Raw genomic sequence first — 24,638 nt, 5'->3', positions numbered from 1 at the left:
ATTCCCTCCTTCTTTTTTGGGGGGAAAAAAGTCAACGTCATTCAGAGGGCTAACACGCTGAGTTATAAATTGATTTTCCAAGTTCCCTTTTAATTAGGGTGACCATGTGACAGTTACCAATATACGTACATGTCTACTGGGGTAGGGTTCTTGTTTCCCTAACAAAAAGCAACAGGTTTTCTTGCCAGAAAATGCAGAAGCCATGCCTGGAAGGGTAGGAGCTATGTTGTCACCAGAAGTGTGAAAGTCACATGCTAAGATGATGACATTGAAGCAGGGAGACATGAGGAGCCTGGAACATGAATGTTTTGAGATGCCTGCATCACCAGGGCTGCCTGTTTTTAGTTTTCCTGTAATGTGAGAATAATAAATCTCTTACTTAAGAAATCTAATCAAGTTTCTATTACATGCAGTCAAAGACATTCCTAATATAAAGGAATCACTTGTTCTTTTTTTTTTTTTTTTTTTTTTTTGAGATGGAGTCTGGCTCTGCCGCCCAGGCCGGAGTGCAGTGACCGGATCTCAGCTCACTGCAAGCTCCGCCTCCCGGGTTCACGCCATTCTCCTGCCTCAGCCTCCTGAGTAGCTGGGACTACAGGCGCCCGCCACCTCGCCTGGCTAATTTTTTGTATTTTTTAGTAGAGACAGGGTTTCACCGTGTCAGCCAGGATGGTCTCGATCTCCTGACCTCGTGATCCGCCCGTCTCGGCCTCCCAAAGTGCTGGGATTACAGGCTTGAGCCACCGCGCCCAGCCACTTGTTCTATTTTAAGTCAGAGATGCTCAATAGGCATCCAAGTAGAGATGCTGGGTAGGTAGCTGGGTACAAGTGTGTAAATGTGGGGGTCAGAATATATAGGTATTTAGAGCCATGGAACTAGAGGAGATGACATTAAGAGTTAGGTACAGATGGAGAAAAAGGGCTGTGGTGGACAGAATCCTAAAATGGTCCCCTGGTGTAAATGCCTTGTATGATCCTCTCCTCTTGAGCATGAGTGGGACCTGTGACTATGTCAGGGCAGTCACTCCATGATTACATTGTGTATTATATGATGGTCCTAGCAGACTGCTGGCTTTCAAGTAAGGTATCATGTGATGAGAGAGCCACATGGCTAGGACCTGAGGGTGGTCTTTAGGAGCTGAGAGCTGCCTCTGGTGTTCCCCAGCAAGAAAAAAAAAAGGGACCTCAGTTCTGCAACTGCAAGCCACTGAATTCTGCCTGAATGAGCTTGGAAGAGCGCCCCAAGCCTCAGGTGAGATGGAGAAGCAGGGAGGAGAAGCAGGACAATCACTGGGGGAAGACGGGGAGTAGGTTCCATCAGGAAAGTGTTTCAAGAGGAGAGGCATGATCAGGCTGTGCCAGATCATGGGAAGTCAGTAACGCGGGGTACAGAGAGAAGGGCAGTGGGGAAGTAGCAGCTCCTCTTCTAAGGAGTTCTACTAAAAGACAAGGAAGGAGTACAATGGGATGAGCACACGAGGGAAGCATGGGGCCAAAGGCAGGCTTTATTTTGTGAAACAGAAACTACTGCGATAGGTTCATATAGTGATAAGACTGATTCAGTACTGAGGGGGAAACTGATAATGCAAGGGAGAGAGGAGGCGGAGGATTTATAATTGCTTGCAGGGGAATAAATACATATTTAAACTCTATACCGTCTGGGGCATTTCTCCACAAGAACAAGGCCAAAATGCTAAATTATTCTGTGGTAATAAGCTTAAGTTTCACTTTAAACGTAAAGAAACTTCCTTTAAAACTATTGAATCATAACATATATTTCAGAATAGAAAATCAACTCCATTATATGTCTCTCCTTTTAAAAAGAATGTTGAAGATCTAGCACTGAAAATATTTTTCCTTTTTTATTTATGTCAAGAATACTCAGGAAGCGGATCATCATAGCTGCTGGGATCCATGACAGCATTCGTAGGTGAGTAATGAATTGCTTTAGATGAGAGACAAACCCGAGACAATATGTTTCCAGTAGGGCTCAGCTGCTTATAAGATAAATACTCCTCTGCCACTTCACCCGATGATTAACGGTCCTGGCCCTGCTGTGTCCAGGCAAACTGCCTTTCTGATTCAAGCAGATAAGTACCAGATTCTATGATACCACAGACACAATCCCCTTTTCCTGGTGTGACCACTCCCTTTTCCTTTTTCATACTGCTAGAAGATTTTACACAGAACTTACTCCACACAGACCTACCACTGCATACATTGGTTATAGTAACCATTTTCCACAAAGAAGCAGAAATACTTTTCCCAAGTACATGAATAAAAAGAATGAAAAAGAAAAGAAAAGTTAAAGAAGCGAGAAACATTTGGGGATAAAATCTCATCTTTCCTCCTGTATTGCCACCGCTACTTCCTCAGGGTTCCCTTTGGAGAGAATGTACAGGGTGCTGTGCTACTGGTTTGACCCTACATGGCAGGTTTTTGGTTCTTTATCGTCTACTTCATGAAATTACACACAGGAGAATGAAGTCTTTTACTCAAGCCAAAAGTAGTCAATAATAAAAAATGAAGATAGTTAATTTTAAAATGAACCAGCACCACATTTCACTGAAACCATTGTGAATAAAAGGATGGGCTGCAACTGAAAGAAAACAGCTGGGAAGGCATGAAAATAAAATGTGCTTAACAGTTTGCCATGCTGAAAAGGTTTTTCTGCCCATACATGCAATTTTTGGCCTAGGGAGGTAAAGCTCTTTTCAGGAACCACCATTTAAAATAGTAAAGTATTTAGCCGTAGTGGGATGTGGACAGGTGTAGCCGAGGCACACGCGAAAGCACTCATAAGCTTGAAGGTTCACCCTGCCACAGGAGCCTGTGCCTGGGCCATAACAAAGAAGGCTAGGATGGGGTTTTGTTTTTGTTTTGGTGTGGTCGTGTTCTTCCCACCTAGTACTAGCAGAGGAGCTACAAAGGCATCAGGGCAAGCAGAACCTGGGGTTAACAGAGAACGCAAACTCCCGCAGTAGAAACTGATCCTCTAGTAATTCATAAATATACATGATGCTATCCAAATATATCATTTGCCGAATACTTATTTAATACCTAATAAGTGCCCGAGACTCTACTAGACACTCTAACAGTGTGAAAGATATGAAAGATAGGACATGGTCCCTACTTTTAAAAAAGTACCTTCTAATTAGATAAAATTTAGGGATAACAGTTTTATCTCATATGTTTCCAAAATTTAAGCAGAAATCTCTATTCTAAATGGACAGGAGTTCTAAGAACAGAGATTAGGGAAGAAAGGGAGCTAACATGGAAAAAGGAGAACCTGAAATGTCTTGGTTTGAATAGATCAGAACACAGAGGAAAAGACATTCAGCATGGCAAAGACAGGTGGGTAGCCATTTTTACCTCACATAATGAGGTAATGGGAGATACTGGCTCAGCTGTCCCTGAAGGGCTCTTAGGAGGAGTGAAAAATAAAGTCGGCCAGTAAAGGGGTTAGTAGTAGACAGAATAATGGTTCCCTCAAAGATGTCCAAGTCCTAATCCCCAGAATCTGTGAATGTATTTGCTTACATGGGAAAGGGGACTTTGCAGATGTAATTAAATTAAGGACTTTGAAAAGAGGGGATTATCTGTGCGGGCTCAATATTATCATAAGAGGGAAGCACAAAGAAAAGGGGATTGAGTCTGTGGTGTCATAGAAGCTGGTACTTATCAGGATGAATCAGAAAGGCTGTTTACACAAGGTGTCAAGTCAGAAGAGAGGTGATGACAGGAGACGTTATGATGGACACAGAAGCTGAAGTGGAGTGACTGCTGGCTTTGAAGATGAAAGAGGCCACGAGACAAGGAATGTTGGAAAAGGCAAGGAAACAGATTCTGTTCTAGAACCCACAGAAGACTCAGCTACCGTCAGGTAATAAATTTGAAGGCTGGATGTGGTAGCTTACACCTGTAATCCCAATACTTTGGGAGGCCAAGGTGGGCGGATCACCTGAGGTCAGTTGAGATCAGCCTGGCCAACATGGTAAAACCCTGTCTCTACTAAAAATACAAAAAAGTAGCCGAGCGTGGTGGTGCATGCCTGTAGTCTTAGCTACTCAGGAGGCTGGGGCAGAAGAATCGTTTGAACCTGGGAAACGGAGGTTGCAGTGAGCTTAGATCGTGCCACTGCACTCCAGGCTGGGTGACAGAGACTCTGTCTCAAATAATAATAAAAAATAAATTTTAAACCACTGCATTTTTGGTGATTTGTTAACAGCAGCAATAGGAAACTCATACAAGGTTTAAGATTATTGGCCTTGAGGGTCAATGTCTATGATGTGGTAGACAACAGACTGTTTCAGTGCATTTGAGTAAGAGAATGAAGATAAAAATGGTGTTTTAGGAAAACTGGTCTGCAGCAGAGAATAGATAAGGATCTGAAATGGTTAAAGTAATACTGATATAAAGTAGTAAGACTCTGGACTGGGATGGTAGGAATAGAAAATGAAAAATTAGTCTGGGCGCAGCGGCTCATGCCTGTAACTCTAGCACTTTGGGAGGCAGAGGTGGGTGGATCACCTGAAGTCAGGAGTTCGAAACCAGCCTGGCCAACATGGCAAAACACTGTCTCTACTAAAAACACAAAAATTAGCCAGGTGTGGTGGCAGGCGCCTGTAATCCCAGCTACTCGGGAGGCTGAGGCAGGAGAATTGCTTGAACCTGGGAGGTGGAGGTTGTGGTGAGCTGAGATTGAGCCACTTCATTCCAGCCTGGGCAAAAGAGCAAGACTCTTTCTCAAAAAAAAGGAAAAATAAAATGAAAAATTAAGTAGTGTGTATTGTAAGAATTTGGAAGATAATGCAAGGTAACGGAAAAGTAAGCACACACTTGAAGCTTTAAAACCTTGAGATGTGTGGTTCTAAGCTTTGTGACTTCAGTGTATGTGATGGAGGTAGGTTAGGAAGGGTTGTGTCTAAGTGATAATTACACTACAGGAATTCTCAAACTTCAACAGGCATTAATCATCTGGGGTACTGCAGATTATTGGGCTCCATCACAAAAATTCTAATTCAGTATATCTAGGGTGTTGCCTAGCAATTTTCCCTTAGATAATTCAAAGTTCACATTTTGAAAAATACCAACTAAAAGAAAAACTAAAAGAAAATAGAATCAAATAATCATCATAGCACATGAAGAAATGACTAATTTTAAGATAGAATCTGAAAGGGTAAAAACAGACATATTAGTAAACATAAAAATTTAAAACTTGCATACATTTAAAATAAATGTCATAACCAAAATTAAAAGGCCCTTGTGAAAAAATGCTTTCAGTAAATGGCTAATATTGTATTAATACGTCACACAAACTAATAAGCAGAAACAACCGAGACACTAGCAGATAAATGAGAAAGCACATAAATAGACAATTCTATTGAAAGAGGGACTACAACTCCTAAGCAAACCTAAGAAACACCTATTAAAACAAGGCAACATACATGCTTGCTAATAAACAAATCTAATTTTTGGAGGTGTAATATAGTTAAATGTTTCAAGAGAATTAAGTAACAACAGATTCAACTACATTTAAAGGGAAAATATTTTATGTTAAACTTTAGCATTCAAAGCATGTCACAAGATTCAAATATGGAAATTGAGGGTACCAAAACTGCAATAAAAGGGCAAGGTTGCACGATGTGGCAGCAGCAGTCAGTCAAGCCCGAGTACTCTGATTAAATTTTTTACTCATTTCAACCCTTCTTAGCACACAATCTTACAGTCAAAATTACAGATTTATGTTTAGTTTTATATCCCATCGTTATTTGTATTTCATGGCTTTTTAGAGTTACCTTTTTGCCAAATCTAATACAATCACAAGGGGGCACGTAAAGGAGACTTTTAGCAGCTGCTATCCCCTTGATAATACACAACATTAGACAGTGTATCCCAACTAAAACTCTGCTCCACAAAGCTATTTTTATCTCTATGTCTCTGTAAAGTTGTCTCAAATATTTTAACAAGGCTGCTAACAATATTCAAAATTGAGAGATTTGAGAATTTCTATTCTATGAATGCTAGTAGACCTAATTATATAAGAATAGATAAAATTATTAATAGAACTGTAGAAACTGAGAGGAGAGAGAATCCTGGAAAATGTAGGAATTTTTTTGACCATGAATAGCTAAGAACTGTCTATACTCACTGGGGAGAGGGTCCTCCTCTGCAGAAGAAAATAAACTCTATTAGAGCAGAGAACAGGGTGAACAAGGCTCTCTTCCAGAAGCATGGGCAGCCTCGTGCTCCGGACAGGCCTAATTGGCAGTCACCCAGCTGTGCCTGGTGTGGAGCTGGTCCCTGAGTATCTGGAGAGTACAGCTGGGCTGTGCTAGGGTCATGGAGTCCTAGGTGCTGACTTGGAAGGTTAGCAAGGGGCCTGCATGTGACAGGCTGCCTCCTCTAGACTGGTCAACAGAGGCTTGGCAAGGCAGGGGGTGCTGGTTTTAATCCCACAGCAGGGACTTATTTCATCAGGTACCCAGAAGAAACCTCACTAGGATCTGTTTCCTCCCAAAACACACACAAAAAAACAGAATTCCCTGGGAAGGAAGTGAGCCCCAGACTCCAGATTTGTTTCTCTTTGGAGCACCCTGGGGTTGGTGCCTTTGTAAAGTCACTGGCAACACCTGGTCTAAATCTGTGTTCACCTGTACTGTTTCTTTTCCAAGTCAACCTGGATTGAACAAAGTGCTAACTGGAGAACTAGATGTGGATTATCCCCTGCCGTCCTAACAGAAAAGTGTACTGATCTTAGAGCTCCCCTTTAAAAGAAAAGAGAAGGAAACAGTCTCACTAATCTCTCACTAATATCCTGTTAACGTTTATACGTTTATCCTGTTAACGGGATTTTTCTGGGCAATTTCATGAGGTATTTGTAGAGATGAAAATAATTTCAGCACACCAATAATAATTTATAACCTAGAAAAAATTAAATTTAGGTGGAAAATAAAGAAGCATTTACTCTTCTATGCTTTAATAACCGTTTCTCCAAGCTCTTTCTTTTGCTTTTCTGTTTCGTTCATCTAAGACTTTTAAAGAAGTGTATCCTAATGCTGAAACATCAGTTTTGTAAAGTGGCCCTTTACAATTCAAAAAAAGGCTAAGAGCCTCTTTTAACTTGTGTTCCCCAGTCTTTGAATACACAAGTACATGTATATGATCTTTTCCAGGTACATGTAAGTATAAGCTGAGTTTAATAAATTTCTTCCTATAAGATAATCATTTGCTTTTTCTCCCCATTCTGTAAAGAACATTAAGTGCATTTCATGGATAAAACAGGGTCTGGGTCTTATTCTTTCTGAACCTGTAACGTCGAATGCAACATACTGCAAACAGCTTGCTGCCTCAGATTTTTACATGTAAACAATCTTAACAGAAAATCTACCTATTCAGAAAGCATACCTTTAAAGAACTGAATAATTTATTCTAAAAAGAAATTTATTTCATGATAAAAGAAAATGCATATACAAACACAAGAAATATCAATGCTCTTAGAATCACAGAAAGGAGTATTAACATTATACCATCTGCCTCATAGAGAAAAGAGAAAAAAAACAAAAAACAAGTTACCTTTTTGTGCAAAGCATGAAATTCACTGTATCTCTTTTCAACAAAATGTTTTCTTCCATTCATTAGCACTTCTATCTTAAACACCTGAGGAAAAAATTTAAAAGAGTAATTATATTAGTTCAAAACCTTCAATTGTCTGATGTGGTAAGTTTGTGACCATGATATATTTCATCCCTTTAATTATAGTAGCTGATCCCCCAAAACCCAGAAGGCTCAGGAGACCCTGGCCCAACAGCATTGATTAATGAGCACTCGAACCAAAGGCTCACTAACAAAGTGCGACATTCCCCAAAAACCTGTCTAAAAACAAGGGAAACTTACATGCATTAAAAAACTACCTAATTTTTTAATAAAATAATATTTTTTGCATAAAATGATTTCACCAAGTGAACATGATAGCACTGAAAAAATACTCTTTACCAGAGTATTGCAAGAGGAGTACTCTGGTAAAAAGCTCAGGCATGTGGCATTTCACTATGGGCATTTCAATGTAGGCAGTACTGTGTCTTTACAAGACAATCAGGCAAACAGCAGAGCATTTTAGGTTAATGTCTTTCTAACCTGAATATTCATCTCTAGTCTCAGCTGGGCTTATTCTGCTGTTTGCAAAACAGGGAAAATGTAGTAAAGGCTCATTTTCCCTGCATGATACAAGTGACAGCTTGTTCTCCTAGCTCCACAAGGTTGAAAGGCCAGATGAAAAGGCTCTCTGGGTGCACTAATTAGTAGGCACTAACATGACATTTTCTTGATTCTTAGGTCAGTGGGTCAAGACTGGAAACAAGGGATGAGAAATATTGTGAAATGGTCATGAAAATACAATGTTAAGGTCGGATGGGGAGGGATGGTTAGCAGGATCTAAAGAGGAGCTGTCATTGCAAAAGTTTGTATTTGACTCCTGTTTTGCTAAGTGAGAGTTTAGAAACACTAAGATGAAGGAATATTGTTTAATTACTTAATAAGCCTAATTTTCTATTTCAATCACCCTTCTAAAAAAAAAACAAAACTGTAGAGATCACATGACACTAAAAAGCATTAAAAGCATTCTTACTTTTAGTCTAAAAATAAGAACTACTTAAATTTGGCATGTGAGATACAAGGTTGCACATCTTCATTATGAAAATAGATTGCTATGGCTCTATATTTCTGTCTTATATGTAAGTATGACTATTTTAGAAATCCAGAAATTGTGTCATCAAACATAAAATCTGTTTGCATTTTTGTGCTTCTTTGAATCAGAAACAAAATCTTCTGCTGCATGACTCAGTTTAAGAAATCTCTTTTATTAAGTGTTAAATTTTTAACAATTTAATCAATATTTTATATTAACATTTTGTTTTTCAAGAAATACCCCTGAATAAATACTTTCCTTTGGTGAACAAATAGAAATATTTTCTTCTGAAACCATACGCATATGCTTCAAATTCTCAGATATTCTTAGATTATTTTTTAGGAAAAATAATCTGTTTATTAATTCACCAGAGAAAATTACTCTTCTTCAAAGGTCTTGCCAGAAATAGAATCAGGAAAACACCTCAAGAAAACAAACAAGAGAAGCACAGCTTTAACGTGGGGGCTTGGTTAATAGGCTACAGAGCCCCTTTTTTACTATCAGGTCCCAGATTGAAATCAGGACAATATGTAGCAATGAAAGTAGTTTCCATCTGCTGAGCTTTATGAAATAAATGAGGTTATGTTCTGGGTCTTATTGCTTGAGGCTTTATCACAAAACCACCACCTTAATTGGCACATTAGCTACAGAATCTGTAAAACAGGGAGAAGGTTGAAAATTCGGCAAGCCTCTACCTACTTGCCCACCCCTCAAAGTGGCCCCCCTTGAAGGCCAGGGTAAGACAAATTACACAATGGCTGCTTCATGGAATGTCATCTCTTCTACTGACCAGATGGTTCCATTACCAAATTCCACAGTTACTCTTAACAAGCACTAAATTCACAGTGAGCGGTGGGGGAGGGTGGATGTACACACATCCACAGGAAAGTTTGTGATAAACTTTAATTCTTATATTTTATAACATTACAATTGAAAGAACACACAATATGCCTAATACTATCAAGACTTTCTTCTTCTAAATTCTGGGAAAATATCTTGGAAAGGAAGTTGTTCATCAGGACTTTCATGACAAAGTGAAGCAAGAAACGGAGTCAATTTAATAAATCCGGCCAGGCACGATGGCTCACGTCTGTAATCTCAGCACTTTGGGAGGCCGAGGCAGGTGGATCATGAGGTCAGGAGTTCGAGACCAGCCTGGCCAATATGGTGAAACCCCATTTCTACTAAAAATACAAAAATTAGCTGGGTGTGGTGGCGTGCGCCTGTAGACCCAGCTGCTTGGGAGGCTAAGGCAGGAGAATCGCTTGAATCCGGGAGGCAGAGGTTGCAGTGAGCCAAGACCGCACCACTGAACTCCAGACTAGGCAACAGAGCGAGACTCTGTCTCCAAAAAAAAATAATAATAATAATCATAATAATCATAATAATAAATCCTATTTTCCTGAATACCATGCCAGGTCATTTTTGTAAAGTCTTTCCAACTTTCCTACATATGTTGTCCCTGCTGCCTGGAAATCCCTTTTCTTGCTTGACTCTGCTGGCAAACTCCTAGTAGTGATTATACACCTCGTGAGGTGACAGCTTCCAAGATGGTGCTGGGAAGGCACTCAGCACAGAATCCACCATTCATCTGTTTATTTATTCAACAGATATTTACTGAGGGCCTGCAAGCCACGGAGCCCAGGAGTTGTTCTAGACTCTGGGATTCAGCACTGAACAAGACTGACAAGAGGTCAGCCTTTATGCAGGCTGAGGAGGGCGGATCACCTGAGGTCAGGAGTTCAAGACAAGCCTGGCCAACATGATGAAACCCTGTCTCTACTAAAAATACAAAAATTAGCTCAGTGTGGTGGTGCGCGCCTGTAATCCCAGCTACTTGGGAGGCTGAGGCAGGAGAATTGCTTGAGGCGAGAGGAGGTGGAGGTTGTGGTGAGCAGAGATCACAAAAAAAAAAAAAAAAAAAAAGAGAAAAGAAAAAAAAGAGTTGAGTGTGCTGCCTCTGGAATTTCAGATTGGCTGTGGGTGGACAAGGACTGTTTTCACTCCTTTTGAAAAAACAACAACAACAACAACAAACAACAAAAAACTCCCACACACTTTAAGGTGAAAACCAAGGGCACTTCTGACCAAGATGAAGTAACAGGAAGGAGATGTAGCCTCCCACTTGAAACTGGGCAAATTAAATAAGTGTACAAAATATGTGGGAAAAATGGCTCTCAGGACATTGGACATTGGGAAATGAAGGACAGTGAGAGACAGGAAACAAACAAGGAGAGCCCTACTATTAACCTCAGCTTGCTGCCCAGAGAGAAGCTATGCAGGCCTCTGCCCAGGGAAGGGGACTCCACCCAGTAGAGCCCTGCGGTCCCCTGAGTTAAGGAAAGGGAGCTGAGAGTATGGAGAACAGGGAGCTGCACCCCAGGAGAATGCCTGCAGCTGAGGAGGTCTCCCTCAAATATTCAGGTGAAAACCGATCGGCACGTGAGATTGGGTAAACAATCCAAGGATACGAAAAGGATTAGCGTGAGCAGGGCTCAGAGCTCACATGCAACAGGCAATGGTGCCTGTGTCCAAAAGCCGGGGCAGAAAACCTCGTAATTCACGAGGCATTAGTTACAGTATCCTGAAGGTTCTTAACTCAGAAGCAGGGAAAATGAGCTGTTTCAGTCCAGTTTAACACTTCAAAGCCAGGTCTGAAGAGATCAAATTGTTTCTGGGTAACTTAACCTCATACCAGAACAAAGCTCAAGAATATTTTTAGGACTATAAAAATATCTAGAACCCAACAAGGTAAAATTAACAAAATGTAAATTACCAAAAATGTTGCCAGATTTCACCCCTCCAATGTACTAAGTTACACTGTTACAAATAGGACTGTCTGGTCCATCCTTGTCAACATAGTCCTACTTTGGCCAATCTGGTGCATAAAATGAGAATTTTTTCTTTTTTTTTTTTTGAGACAGAGTCTTGCTCTGTCTCCCAGGCTGGAGTGCAGTGGCGTGATCTTGGCTCACTGCAACATCTGCCTCCCGGGTTCACGCCATTCTCCTGCCTCTGCCTCCCGAGTAGCTGGGACTACAGGCACCCGCCACTACGCTCGGCTGATTTTTTGTATTTTTAGTACAGACGGGGTTTCACCGTGTTAGCCAGGATGGTCTCAATCTCCTGACCTCATGATCCGTCCGCCTTGGCTTCCCAAAGTGCTGGGATTACAGGCGTGAGCCACCGTGCCCAGCTAAAATGAGAATTAATTGGGCATATTTTGACAAGCATGTATGGTGGCGTAAGTTTCCATTCCAACTATCTCACATAAAATTATATATAAGCCTGACCTACCTGTTTATTTTTATTGTATTCATTTACTTAGTTATGTTGCTCAAGCTGGACTCAAACTCCTGGGCTCAAGTGATCTTCCCATCTCAGCTTCCCGAGTAGGTGGGATTAGAGGCCCATGCCACTGCGCCTGGCTCTGACTTGCCTGTTTGGTTTTCTATTCCTAGAGACATCTTTCCTCAGAGTTTTCCAGAAATCCCCCCTGTATAAAGTAAGGGAAGCTGCATGTAATTAAATAAATGTATTAAGGATTCCATTTAGGTTTGCTTAACAAAACAAAAATCATTCTGTTCATTTGACTAAATTTTTGCCACAGTTCTAGAGACATTAAGTCAATAGAATTCAAATTGAAAAGGAAAACAAATGCCATTACTTTAAAGGGAAGAATCTGATCCCCAAGTGTGGTTTTTATTACATGTCAGAGCCAACTTTTTTTCTTTTGTGGTAATATCTCTGAAATTATACTAGAAGCCAAGGATAAAATAGTTCAAAATATGGGTTTATACCCTAATTTTCAGGAATATATCTAATAAATAAAATAAACTTAAGCTAAGGAAGGACTTAACTTATATTCCAGGTTGAATGGTCTCTCTCTTTCAGAAGCTTATACATTACAAAGTTGATCACTTCTAAAGCAAAAAAAGAAAAAAGAAAAAGAAAAAAGGAAAAGTATTCTCTATAACAGATTGAAGATATCTAATAAATAATTCAAGTGCCTTCCAAATACAGACGGGGGTTCTATATACAAATAAAGATTTAAGCCCAAGGTTCCAAGTAGTTTAGGCCAGTGTATTGTTACACTGGGAATCTGAAATATACATGAACACAACTATCTGCTTAGAATATGACTTTTCATAAATATATATATATATATACACACATGCATATATATGTATATTTAATACTTGTTCATCAGAACAAGATGCACCAAATATTAAAGCAAAGCTTGAAATCAACATTCTCCTTCTTTAGTAGGAATAAACAGTCAAGATAATAAAATAAAGAAGGTAGTTATTCTACTATAAAAAGTTGAATCTCTGAAAGTGCCACTTCTTGTGTGCCTATTGTCAGGTGCTCAGCAGGGTATTAATTTAGGTACTTAGCAAGGTATTAATTCACAACACACAGTTTTTATGAGGGTACAAAAATAAGAAAACCTCTAATTGTAAAGATTTATTATGGTATTTGATTTCTAAGTACATTTACATTTTTAAAAACTAGCATAAAAATTTGATTTGTTCCTATTCTGAGCCTTAAGTCATGTTTCCTCTATTGTAAGATGCCACATTGATAAAGCAAGAGAAATTAGTAATTTAATCATACTATTTAGGGTAGGGGGAAGAAGCTTTTTCCTCATATTTCAAAAATATCTAAATTTCAGAAATTTTATGAAGTTTTTAAGAAAAAGACATGCTGCTACAAACAAACCACTACTTCAAAAAATAATTCTCTCTATATAGTAAGCCCTCACTTAACGTTGCTGATAGAGGTTTTTGGAAACTGGGACTTGAAGCACATATAACAAAATCAATTTTTTCCTCATCAACTTCTTAACAAAATGACATGATTCAAGGACCTGCTGTATGTCATTTCACTTCAAGTTGCAGTTTCCAAGAACCTACTGATATTAGGTAAGAACTCACCATAACTGCCACAACAGAATACCTGTGTAAGAGTTGAACATGATTAAATGTAAGTGTGTGTGTATTGATATGATTCTGCTTTCGAAAGAAAATTCATGATACCAAAAAGAACATCAGGAAGATCATGGATGAAAGACAGAGAATGAATATCCACACTACAATGAGAAGAATCCCTGATGAAAGAACAAAAAAATTAGAGCAAGAGCAAAAATCAAAGACAAAAGAAATTCAACTTTCTTAAGCTGGAAAGATCAAAAGGGTTTATATATCCCAGGGAAAAACAAGAAAAGGATGTTCACCCTAGAATTTGTTTTTAATTACCAGCATAACCAAAATATACAGGTAATATACAGGTGCAAAAAGCAGAAACAAAGATCAGGATGACCCTAAACTTTTTCTCTGACACGCTAATTGCCAGAAAAAGTAGAGCAATGCCTGCGGAGTTTCATGAGAATATTATTTAACAGTCATCTAAATTATTATTCATGTATAAAGACAACAAAAAGTCAATCTCAGTTTGCAGGAAAACTCAAAAAACACATAACCCAAACATCTTTTTTGAAAAATTTACTGAAGGTGTAGAACTACCAATGGAAAGATAAATCCAAAGCAAGAGACTGCTAGTCAAGAAAAGGCTGATGAAGTGCCCAGCAGGAAGCATACAAGGGATTCTAGGCCACTTGGAGGCATCTTCTCACAGGCTGCTCTGTTGTTCTCCTCTCTAGAAAGATTTGTAGTCAAAGGTGCTTGGCACGCAGAGAAACAAAAGAAATCCATAGAAAACCTGTTCAAAATTTTAGCTCCAAATGTCTTCAAAGTTTGATAGTGCATGAGCTTTAATGTAGAATTCCATATCTAGTCAAATCTTCCACCAAGGGCAAGGAAAAATGTTATTTTCAGACATGCAGGAGCACAAATGGTTTATTAGGTACACATCCAGGAACCTTCTTTCAATATTAAAAAAAAAAGAAAAAAAAAAAGGAATTCACAAAAGAAGCCAAGACTGTGGACCTAACCTAGAAACAAAGTGGAGAAAAAAAATCCTAAAATGTAGCTTTGCAGTCTTAAAAGTGTTCAAATTAGAATAAGAGCCAGAGAGCTCCAAGAAGAAGGCCTTTGTGGAAAAAAAAAAAAATATGATTAATACAAATTATAAGGTTTTAGTGATAGTGTCAAAGCATTTATCTTTCTCTGTCAAGAAAAAAAGTTACTTAAAAATTTCAAGAAAAATAAACAAAACTATATACAATGTAAAGGTCCAAATATGAAGCAGACTAAATGTAATATGATTTGGTGCAGTTTACAGAATAATAAGAAAAGAGTGTCCATTTGGCATAACACTTGAAATATTTCCCACTGAGCAGTACAGACTTAGTAATTTATAAGGCAACGTTTTCTTCTCTGCAGTTCCAAATACACTTCTTGATTATTCCGTGAAAATATAAATAAATATACGTACACACACATAGATATAATTATAATACTGGAAACATTAATTATGGTGCTAAGGTTTTGGAATCAATCTATACAGCATAGAAGACAGTTATTTTTATAGAACATATTGTAAATATCCTAAAACCCTGTCAGTATAAAATGGCATACAAAGCAGAAGATAAAAGACGAATTGCGGAGGGACTAGGTGAAAGAAAGTGAACGGGGTGCAGATTTTCTCCTCTTGCATAATTGATAGTCCGAGAATACTGCTAAAAGTTGGTGAATAAAGAAAAAAATTCAAATTGCAAAGTAACCAATAGAAAAAATTGTAATATTAGTTTAAAAAATTGATGAAATTAAAATCATATACGTAGTGAAAACTGAGTGCTGAAAGGAGACAAATACATGGGTAGAGTAAGCTAAATCCAGCTTTTAAAACGGAGGGACAGTGGACGTTTTCGAAGATACCGACATCAAGAAACGGAGATACAGATACGTTATTTAGAATCATGGTGCTTTAAACAAACCAGCAACTTTTAAAATAACTTCTGATTCTGGAAGGTTCTAGACACATTTTATCTTTTCCTTTTAACATGTTTACGCAGTGCTGGGACTTTTTCCACACGCTATATTACTTTCAGACATCCTAGAATGATACCTGCTAAATGTTTTGAATCCTTCTGGTCTTAAAGAAAAAATTTTCTTGAGTTCACTGATATTTATAGGATTCCAGATACTTATAGGATTCCAGGTTTTCAGTCTAAACCTTAGTACTAATTGTACCTGCATCTCCTTGAGTGATGATTTGAGTATGAAAAGTCTTCATTTTTCTTCTCCTCTTAAGCTGCATCAATATGACACAAAACCAATCAAATCCGTGTGAGGGAAAAAATGCACTCAAAATATATCAGGTCATACGTGCTGACTGGCTATATTGAAACTGACTAGTTTCAATATCATATAACTTTGACTTAAGATTTTCTATAAAATATGAACACTGCTGGTTCTTTGCTTACCTGAGTTGTGACAATAAAAAATCACACATTGTGTTACTCAATGAAACATTCTAGAAGATAGCTGCTATCATATAGCTTTTATATACCTTTCTTATTCTTCCTCACAACTTGCTTTGCAATAATAAAAATAAATTTTATCTCCACTATTGCAAAGCAAGTTGTGAAGAAGAGTAAGAAAGGTATATAAATTTGGGCAAATCTCAAAATATCTTTGAGTCATAGCATCTTCATCAATAAAATAAGAATGACAAAAACCATGTCTACTGTACTAGTTTGTTGGATAATAAATGTCTTGGTGCTTTGTAAGATATTTTGAAATAGAAGTAATTACTGTAAATTATGAATAAGTTGACAAAGTCTCCAGCAGAAAGCAGACAATGGTTTTCATGGGCATTTCAGGACAGCCTTCTTTACAGGCTAGTCAAAGAAGGGATTTGTGGTTGAAATAGCTTGTCATATAGAGAAGCAAAAGAATCCATCTTTATTCTCTCAAAACTTCTTAGCTATAGATTGCACCTCCTTATCACAAGCCCGTAACTTCTACAAATCATACTAACTCTTGCACCTACTTCCAAAATCTTCCAGTATCTGTTCCAACCCATCAACACACCCTTGTTTCCATAGCTGTCCCGGAAGAGCAAATCAGAAGCAATTTCTTCTTGAATTCTCCACTCTGGGCACCACGTGCACAGAGCTGGGTCACCTCTGCTTACAGGTGAGCCTTTCCAGGCCCAGGACTCCTGTCCTATCCTCCTTTCAGCATTCAAGTAAAATCTCACCTCCATTCCAGAGCCTGCTGAAACTTCAGGCATCACTGCCTCCCATACCTCTACTTAAAGACAGCATCTAAATGGCATGATCAGATTACATAAAGTATAGTCACAGATTCTAATTTAACTTTCAGTATTACCAAATATAATCCTATTGACTATTTCACACAGATATGTACTACATGCCCCAAATAACCTGTACTTTTTAGGAGAATTTTTTTAGGGAAAAGAGAAGCCTACAATGCTGTTTTAAGAAAGTATTTGTAATACAGTATTAATGAAAAAGCAGGATAAAATAATTTATTCACACTGTGCTGTTGACTACATAAAATATGCATCGAAAGACAACAAATACAACAAAGTCAAAATGATGCCTGAATGGAAGGATTACGAATTATTATAATTTTCTCTGTAATCTAAAATTTTCATTAGAGTATATACTATTCTTACAATCAGGAAAAAATAATCAAATTTCTGTCTTCTAAAGTTATACTACAATAAATGTAATAAATGCTGACTTTTTTTTAATACAGCTATCAAGTTCTTATGAAATTCACTGATGTATTTCCACAGATATTTATTGAGCTTTGCGCCAGGCACTTTGCTATTCTCTGCATTAATAGCAAAAGAAGTAGCAGCTAACATGATATAATTATGAATTGTTTTGATTACTATATCACTTAATCTCTTCTCTGTAAGCACCATGAAGGCTAAGACTATGGCTTTGCTATAATGGACTATATGTGTGCTGTAAAGCAGATGTCTAAAAAGCTATCTGGGCCAGATGTGGTGCCTCACATCTATAATCCTAGTGCTTTGGAAGGCCAAAGTGGGAGGATCGCTTGAATGCAGGAGGATCGCTTGAACCCAGGAGTTTTGAGAACAGCCTGGGCAACATAGTGAGACCCTGTCTTTACCAAAGGAAAAAAACTATTAAACAGGCATGATGGTGAGTGCCTGCAGTCCCAGCTACCTGGGCAGCAAGGCAGAAGGATTGCTTGAGCCCAAGTGCTCGAGGCTGCGGTGAGCTATGATTGTGCCATTGCACTCCAGCCTGGATGACAAAATGACAACCTGTCTCTAGAGAAAAAAAAAGGCTATTGGAGCTATACTCAATATAAAATGCTTCTTTTTCCCCTCAAATGAATATGCCTTGGAAACAGTTTTTAATAAGAGAGGACAGGATTTGCTCTCAGGGACCTGGGAAGTTTTTCCTAAAGAGTTAATGCTTCAGAATAGACTACAGGGAAAGCAGGCAAAGAGGAGGGACAAGCACTGTGGGCAGAGCATGTGCAAAAGCCCTGAAGCAGCAGGTGAGAGGCTGGAAGCAGCTGACTGTGGTACAGCCAGAAAGTGAAGAGACACCTCTGAAGAAGGCTGGAAAGGGAGCAAAAGGCTAACTTCCCTCATCTTCTCTATAAGTATTAACGGTCTACCACGTGCCAGGTTCAGAGCTAGTCACTGGAGATACAACGATGAACACAGATAAAAACCCCTAACAGAGCTTGCTTACATTTTAATGAGGGTGGAGGGTAGGACAAAGACAATCACACAAATTAATGCATATTAGCGCTACAGAGAAAAATAAACCAGGGTAATAGGGACAGAGAGGGCCTGAATGAGTGTATGGCTGTAATTTTGGGTGAGGTCTTGATGGTAAAATAATACTTGAGCAGAGACCTTGTATGGTTTTCTATTCTTGCTGTAATAAACACAATACCCACTTATCTCACAGTACTACAGATCAGAAGTCCAATGGGCTTGGTTGGTTTCTCTGTTCAAGTCTCATGGGCTAAAATCAAGGTACTGGCAGGGCTGTGTGACTGCAGAGGTTCTAGGTGATAACAGGTTCCTGCAATAAGATCCCTGCAGTTGTGAGACTGAGGCCCCCACTTTTTTTGCTGGCTGTTTCCAGCTCCTAGAAGCCGCCTACATTCCTGGAATCATAAGCCCCTTTCTCCATCTTCAAGGCCAGTAACAGTTGCTCACGCCCCTCCCTTGTCACATTTCTCTAACCTACTCTTCTGCTTTCCCCTTCCACTTACAAGGACTCATGTGATTCCACTGGGCCCACCGGGATAAGCCAGGAAGATCTCCCTTATGTCAAGGTCCTTAACTTTAAACTCTTCCACAAAGTCCCTTCTGCATGTAAGGTAACATTTTCAGAGGTTCTGGGGATTATGGTGTGAACATTGTTGAAGATCCATTATTTCATTCACTACAGACCTGAATGGCAGGAGGGCAGGAGTCCTGAGTCTACCTGGGACGGGAGGAGGTTGGTCCAGGCAGATGGAAAAGTGAATAGTCACAGATTCTAATTTAACTTTCAGCATTACCATTGTGTGCCAAGAGTGATCCAGAGAGAGAACAGTTAGAGGGAAGGTCTGAGTGGCAGTGGGAAGAGGTGAGTGAAAGGAGAACCAACAGGATAAGCTGATGACTGGATGTGGAAAAATGTAAAAATATATGAAAATATTATGTAAAAGCACATAAAAACAAAAGGGAGAAAGTGAGAGAAGAATGAAATGTAATGGTGAGGTTTTTGGTCTGAGCAACTGCAAGGATGGTGATGCCACCATCGACTGGCTGGGGACATCTGCATCAACTAGTTTATGGTGGCAAGTAAGACCTCAGCACTGGCCATGCTAAGTTTGACATGCACATTAGACAGGATGTGGAGATGCTTCAGAGGACTGAGTTGACAAGTCTGGTCTTAACTAGACATATAAATTTGGGTGTCATTAGAGTGTGAATGAAGACTGGATCTGATCCCCTAGAAACAGAAGCCAAATAGGGGCCTTTAGATCATATAGAGTTTACGGTTTTATCATTTCAGCAATGAGAAGATTTTGTTTCATTTTAAATGCCTTTCTCTTCCAAATTAAACTTTTCTAACTCCTATACCTGTCTTTCAGATGACATAGTTTTCAGGTCTTGTACTATACCTTCTAGAATAAAACACAGTCTGTCAATGTTCTCCCTAAGATGTTGAATCCAGGATTCAAGGAAATACTGGTATTCCCCAATTAATAAATGGATTGTGTCCCCAAAATCCCTTTTTCATATGGTTTAAAACTCAGCACAAATTTTCCCACAGAGGGCACCGCGAAGGGAGGAGCGGCAACATGGCGGCTTCGGGAGCTGGTGACCCTCTGGATGCTAAGCGTGGAGAGGCCCCGTTCGCTCAGCTTATCGACCCGACTCGGGAGAAGCAGACACCCGAGCAACTGCATTCCATGCCGCGGACGCAGCTTGCCCAGTAGCAGAAGGTCCTACCGCGGTGGCAGACCCAGAACATCGTGACCTGCCTAGGCATCGGGGCCCTGGTGTTAGCTATTTATGGTTACACCTTCTACTCGATTTCCCAGGAGCCTTTCCTAGATGAGCTAGAAGACGAGGCCAAAGCTGCCTGAGCCTGAGCTCTGGCAAGGGCGTCAGGATGCTAATCTGGATGGGTATTGATCATGTCCAACCTGCTGGAGCCCCTTCACATGGTGGATGATGACCCATGACCCTGTAGAAATTGACTCCTGCTCACAACATTGTTGGCCTTCTTACTAACCTTGGGCCATGATCGATCCCAAGAAACCAGGGACTTAAGCATTTGGCCACTGTCAAAAGAACAGAGCTTTGCCTACTGCACACTTGCTATGTACAATGACTGAGCCCTTTCTTGTAGTTTGTTTCCTTGAGAGGTGTGCCTGCGACCGCGGCTTTTCCCAGTTTCTGACTTTGTGGTTTACCCCCTTCACCTTCCAGGGATGCGATTGTTACAAGGTTAGGCGTGGCAGCTCTGTGCAGTGTTTGAGCCTAAAGTGGGATAGATAGGGTGTCAAATTGAGAATAATAAACTGAGTCATTCTCCTGGAAAAAAAAAAATTCCCACAGAATCAGTATAAACGATAAAAGATAGGTTTAATGTCAGCCTACTAAAAACCTGTTTAGTCCCAAATATGCACAAATTACAATACTGATATCATTAATTTAACCTATAAGATTTGCAGTATAATGCAGTGGTTAGGAGTTCTAGTTCTTGAGTCAAACTGCCTGGATTTGAATATTGTGTCTTCCTCTGCTCTCTCTGGGCTCTGCTAATACTCTATGATTTGGAGCAAGTTGTTTAACCTGTACAACCTTCAGTTTCCTCACCTATAGCATGGAGTTTATAATGACACCTATCACATAGATGTGTTGCAAAGATCAAATGTAATTATCCATGCAAATCATTAAAACACTATCTAGTATTTAGCAAGAATCTAAACAATGCTACCTATTCATATTATTAAAACCATTGCTGGTGACTTCTTCGGCCCCCGCATTTGTGGACCGGAGAACATCACCCGAGAGCGCCGGCGCGACTTCCCTGGCCCCCCACACCTGAGGACCAGAGAACCTCGTCCGAGAGTGTATGCATATTTGCAATAAAAGACTGCCACTTTCTTATGTACTTTGGCCTCATGTTTAATTATTTAGTTCTCCTAAATTAAATTAAATTAAAACAGTTGGTGCCGAAACCCGACCCAGGAGGAGACCCTTCCTCAACATTCCCTAGGGGTCTAACGAACCTCCTCCACAGCGAACCGGCTCCCAACCCAACCAGCCACGAACACCGAACAAGTGTTCCAGCCTCCCACTGGTGCTGCTCTGAGAATTTCTCCTTCGGTGAGTACTCCCCTTTGTTAACCATCTCCGTCCGTTTCCGTGTCCTTGGCCTGGAGTCGTACGTACGCCTAAGGACGTAGCCACCCTGTGGCGCAGTGAGGCCTTCAACCCGGAGACGTCCGTCTTGAAGTTCCTCAATTCTCCGTTAGTGGCTCCAGGAGCCCCCGGTCTCTAGCAGCGGCAAAGGACGCTTTGCCACTGCGTGAGGTCGGTTTCCATTTCTGGTGGTTAAACAATGGGAACCTCACAATCGAAACCTCTCCACTGTGGCATGGCCACAGTATAAATTAGACAACCAATCCCAATGGCCACCAGACGGCACACTTGACTATAACATTCTATTAGATCTCTCTAATTTCTGCCAGAGGCTCGGAAAGTGGTCAGAAATTATCTATGTCCAAGGCTTTTAGGACTTGCGCTCTCGTCCAGACCTGTGCGCCTGGTGTTAAATGGCCCAGGTCTTGTTAGCCTAAACCCCTAAACCCGGCCCTTGGCCCCCACCTCAGCAACTGAGGAGGACTCCACCTCCATTTCAGATGGGGCTGACGGCAGGCGACCTCCCTCCCAACTTTCCAACCCCCCTCCCTATGGACTTCCTACCGCCCCTCCCGACACTCCTCCCTCAGCCACTCCTCTTACCTCTCCCATTTCCGCCCACACTCGCTCCAAGACCTCGGTAGCGGCCCCCATTAGTCAGCCCTCTACCAGTCAGCCTGCCCCAACTCCCTCTACCAGTCAGCCTGTCTTAACCTACCCTACTGGTCAGTCTGTTCCAACCTCCCCTGCTAGTTTGTGGCCCCCTCCCCCACCCCGAGAAGTTGCTGGAGCCAAAGGCGTGGTTAGAGTCTACGTCCCCTTTTCCTTGGCTGACCTTTCCAAAACTGAAGAACGACTTGGCGACTTCTCAGCCAACCCCACCTAATATTCCAAAGAGTTTCGATACCTAGGCCAGCGCATATAACCTTACCTGGCATGACTTACATGTCATTCTTACTTCCACTCTTAACCCAGAGGAAAGAGAGTGCATTCTCGCAGCCGCCAGGCAACATGCAGATCAATGGCATTTAACCGACGCCACCGTCCTATTAGGAGAGATGGCTGTCCCGTCCATAGAACCAGATTGAGATTACCAACCGCAGCAGCCTGGCCGCCATAGGAAGGACATTATGATTCAGTGTCTCTTAGCCGGTATGCAGGCAGCCTCTAACAAAGTGGTCAATTTTGATAAATTAAAGGAAATTATCCAACACCCAGATGAGAACCCGGCTTCCTTCCTAAATCGCCTTACAGAGGCACTGGCCCAATTTACCCAGCTAGCCCACTTCTCCAGCTGGGGCAACTGTCCTAGCCTCCTATTTTATCTCCCAGTCAGCCTCAGATATTCGAAAAAAGCTAAAAAAGGTTGAAGATGGGCCTCAAACCCCCATACAGGACTTAGTAAAATTGGCCTTTAAAGTTTTTAACTCCAGAGAAGAAGCAGCTGAGGCCGCAGAGCTAGACAAGGAGAAAAGAAGGGCTGTGCTTCAGGCGCAAGCTCTAGTGGCTGCCCTCCAACCAGCGTTGCCCACTCTGCTGGCAGGGAAGACACAGGGCAAGTCTCCCAAGGGCTCCTGCTATAAATGCGGAGACCCAGGACACTAGGCAAACCAGTGTCCCCAGGCCAAGCTGGCCACTCCGTCTGGCCCATGCTTTAAGTGTGGCACAACTGGGCATTAGGAAAAAAGGTGTCCAAATCCTCGCCTACCACGCCATGCCCAACCTGCCAACAGGAAGGACACTGGAAGTCTGATTGCCCCGCCAGCAGGGCAGGCATTGCGCCTCAACGTGGTGCCTCTCCTCAAGGGTCGGAAGGTTCCTTCCAGCTCCTACACCTGGATGACGACTGACGGTGCCCACACTCGGAGACCCCTGTCACCCTCGCTGAGCCTAGGGTAACTCTTCAGGTAGCGGGTAAGCCAATTTCTTTTCTCATCAATACGGAGGCTACCTATTCTGTTTTGTCAACCTATGGAGGTCCTAGCCAGCCATCCACTATCTCAGTAGTTAGGGTAGATGGTAAACCGTCTAACCCTCGCCAGACCCCAATGTTAAATTACTGCCTGGACTATGCATGCTTTGCCCACTCTTTCCTCATCATGCCCTCTTGTTCCACCCCCCTCTTGGGATGAGACATCTTAACCTAACTCAAAACATCTATTCCCCTTCCCTTTCTCCAGGTGGCCAGGTTCTACTCAAGGATCAACACCCTCCTCAAATTTTCTTGCTTCCTCACCATTCTTCATCTTAACTGACTTTTCCCTCATAAACCCCATAGACACCCTCCTTCCCGACCCATCCCCCAACCAGTAGGTTTCCCAACTTTTTACTCTCATAGAAGACCTAGCTTGGCAGGGTGCCCTTTGTGATTTCGGCAATGTTGAACTTACCCTCTACACCTCTGTCATCATTATTATGGTTCACTCTAATTCCCCTAGTTACTCCTACTAATCCTAACTTTGTATGGAGATTCTAAACCTGGTCTACAGACAACCAGATACACTCAGTCATGCAGGGCACTGCAGATTGTCTCCCCCCCCCCAACCCAGGGTTGTCACTCTGCCCTCTCCCTAAATAAAATGTGGACTCATTAGGCCAGGATGAAGGACAGGGAAGGAGAGGCTGTAACCAGAAGGCAGTAGAAAGCCCAGACCTCCCCAAGGGCCTCTGCGGCACTCAGTCCCTGTTGAGTCAGAGATAGGGAGAAGCCAGGAGGTAGGGGAGTTGGTGAGGGGAGCAGCCTTGGTGAGCGGGAGGTGGAGAGACGGAGATGGAGATGGAGACAAAGAGATACAGACAGAGACAGAGAGAGGCAGACGGACAGAGATAGAGATGAAGAGATAGAGATGGAGAAAGACAGAGATGGGGAGAGACAGAGATGGAGAGAGACAGAGAGAGAGACAGAGGTGGAAAGAGACAAAGACAGAGATGGGGAGAGACAGAGATGAAGAGAGACAGATGAGGAGAGACAGAGATGAAGAGAGACAGAGAGAGATAGATGAAGAGATACAGAGATGAACAGAGACAGATGAAGAGAGACAGAGTGAGACAGAGATTCCTTTTTGCTACTCTACGCCAAACTCTTCATGGTGTAATT

At 41.1% G+C, this 24,638-nt stretch overlaps 1 protein-coding gene and 1 pseudogene across 4 annotated transcripts in view; one reads left to right on the top strand and one right to left on the bottom strand.

The window, feature by feature from the left end:
* Positions 1-24,638, bottom strand: part of SNX24 (sorting nexin 24) — a 177,544-nt gene that overhangs the window by 65,739 nt on the left and 87,167 nt on the right. For all 4 annotated transcript variants that reach the window (XM_009208978.4, XM_021939626.2, XM_031666430.1 and 1 more), the window contains one exon: positions 7,576-7,659. In XM_009208978.4, coding sequence (XP_009207242.2) covers positions 7,576-7,659 — 84 coding nt within the window. The remainder of the gene's footprint in view (positions 1-7,575; positions 7,660-24,638) is intronic.
* LOC116275019 lies at positions 19,961-20,289 on the top strand (annotated as a pseudogene).

The sequence above is a fragment of the Papio anubis genome, chromosome 5 (genome assembly GCF_008728515.1).
Source record: "Papio anubis isolate 15944 chromosome 5, Panubis1.0, whole genome shotgun sequence".
NCBI lineage: Eukaryota > Metazoa > Chordata > Mammalia > Primates > Cercopithecidae > Papio > Papio anubis.
Note: the sequence above shows the minus strand (reverse complement) of the source record. Positions and strands in the feature narration are given on the sequence as shown.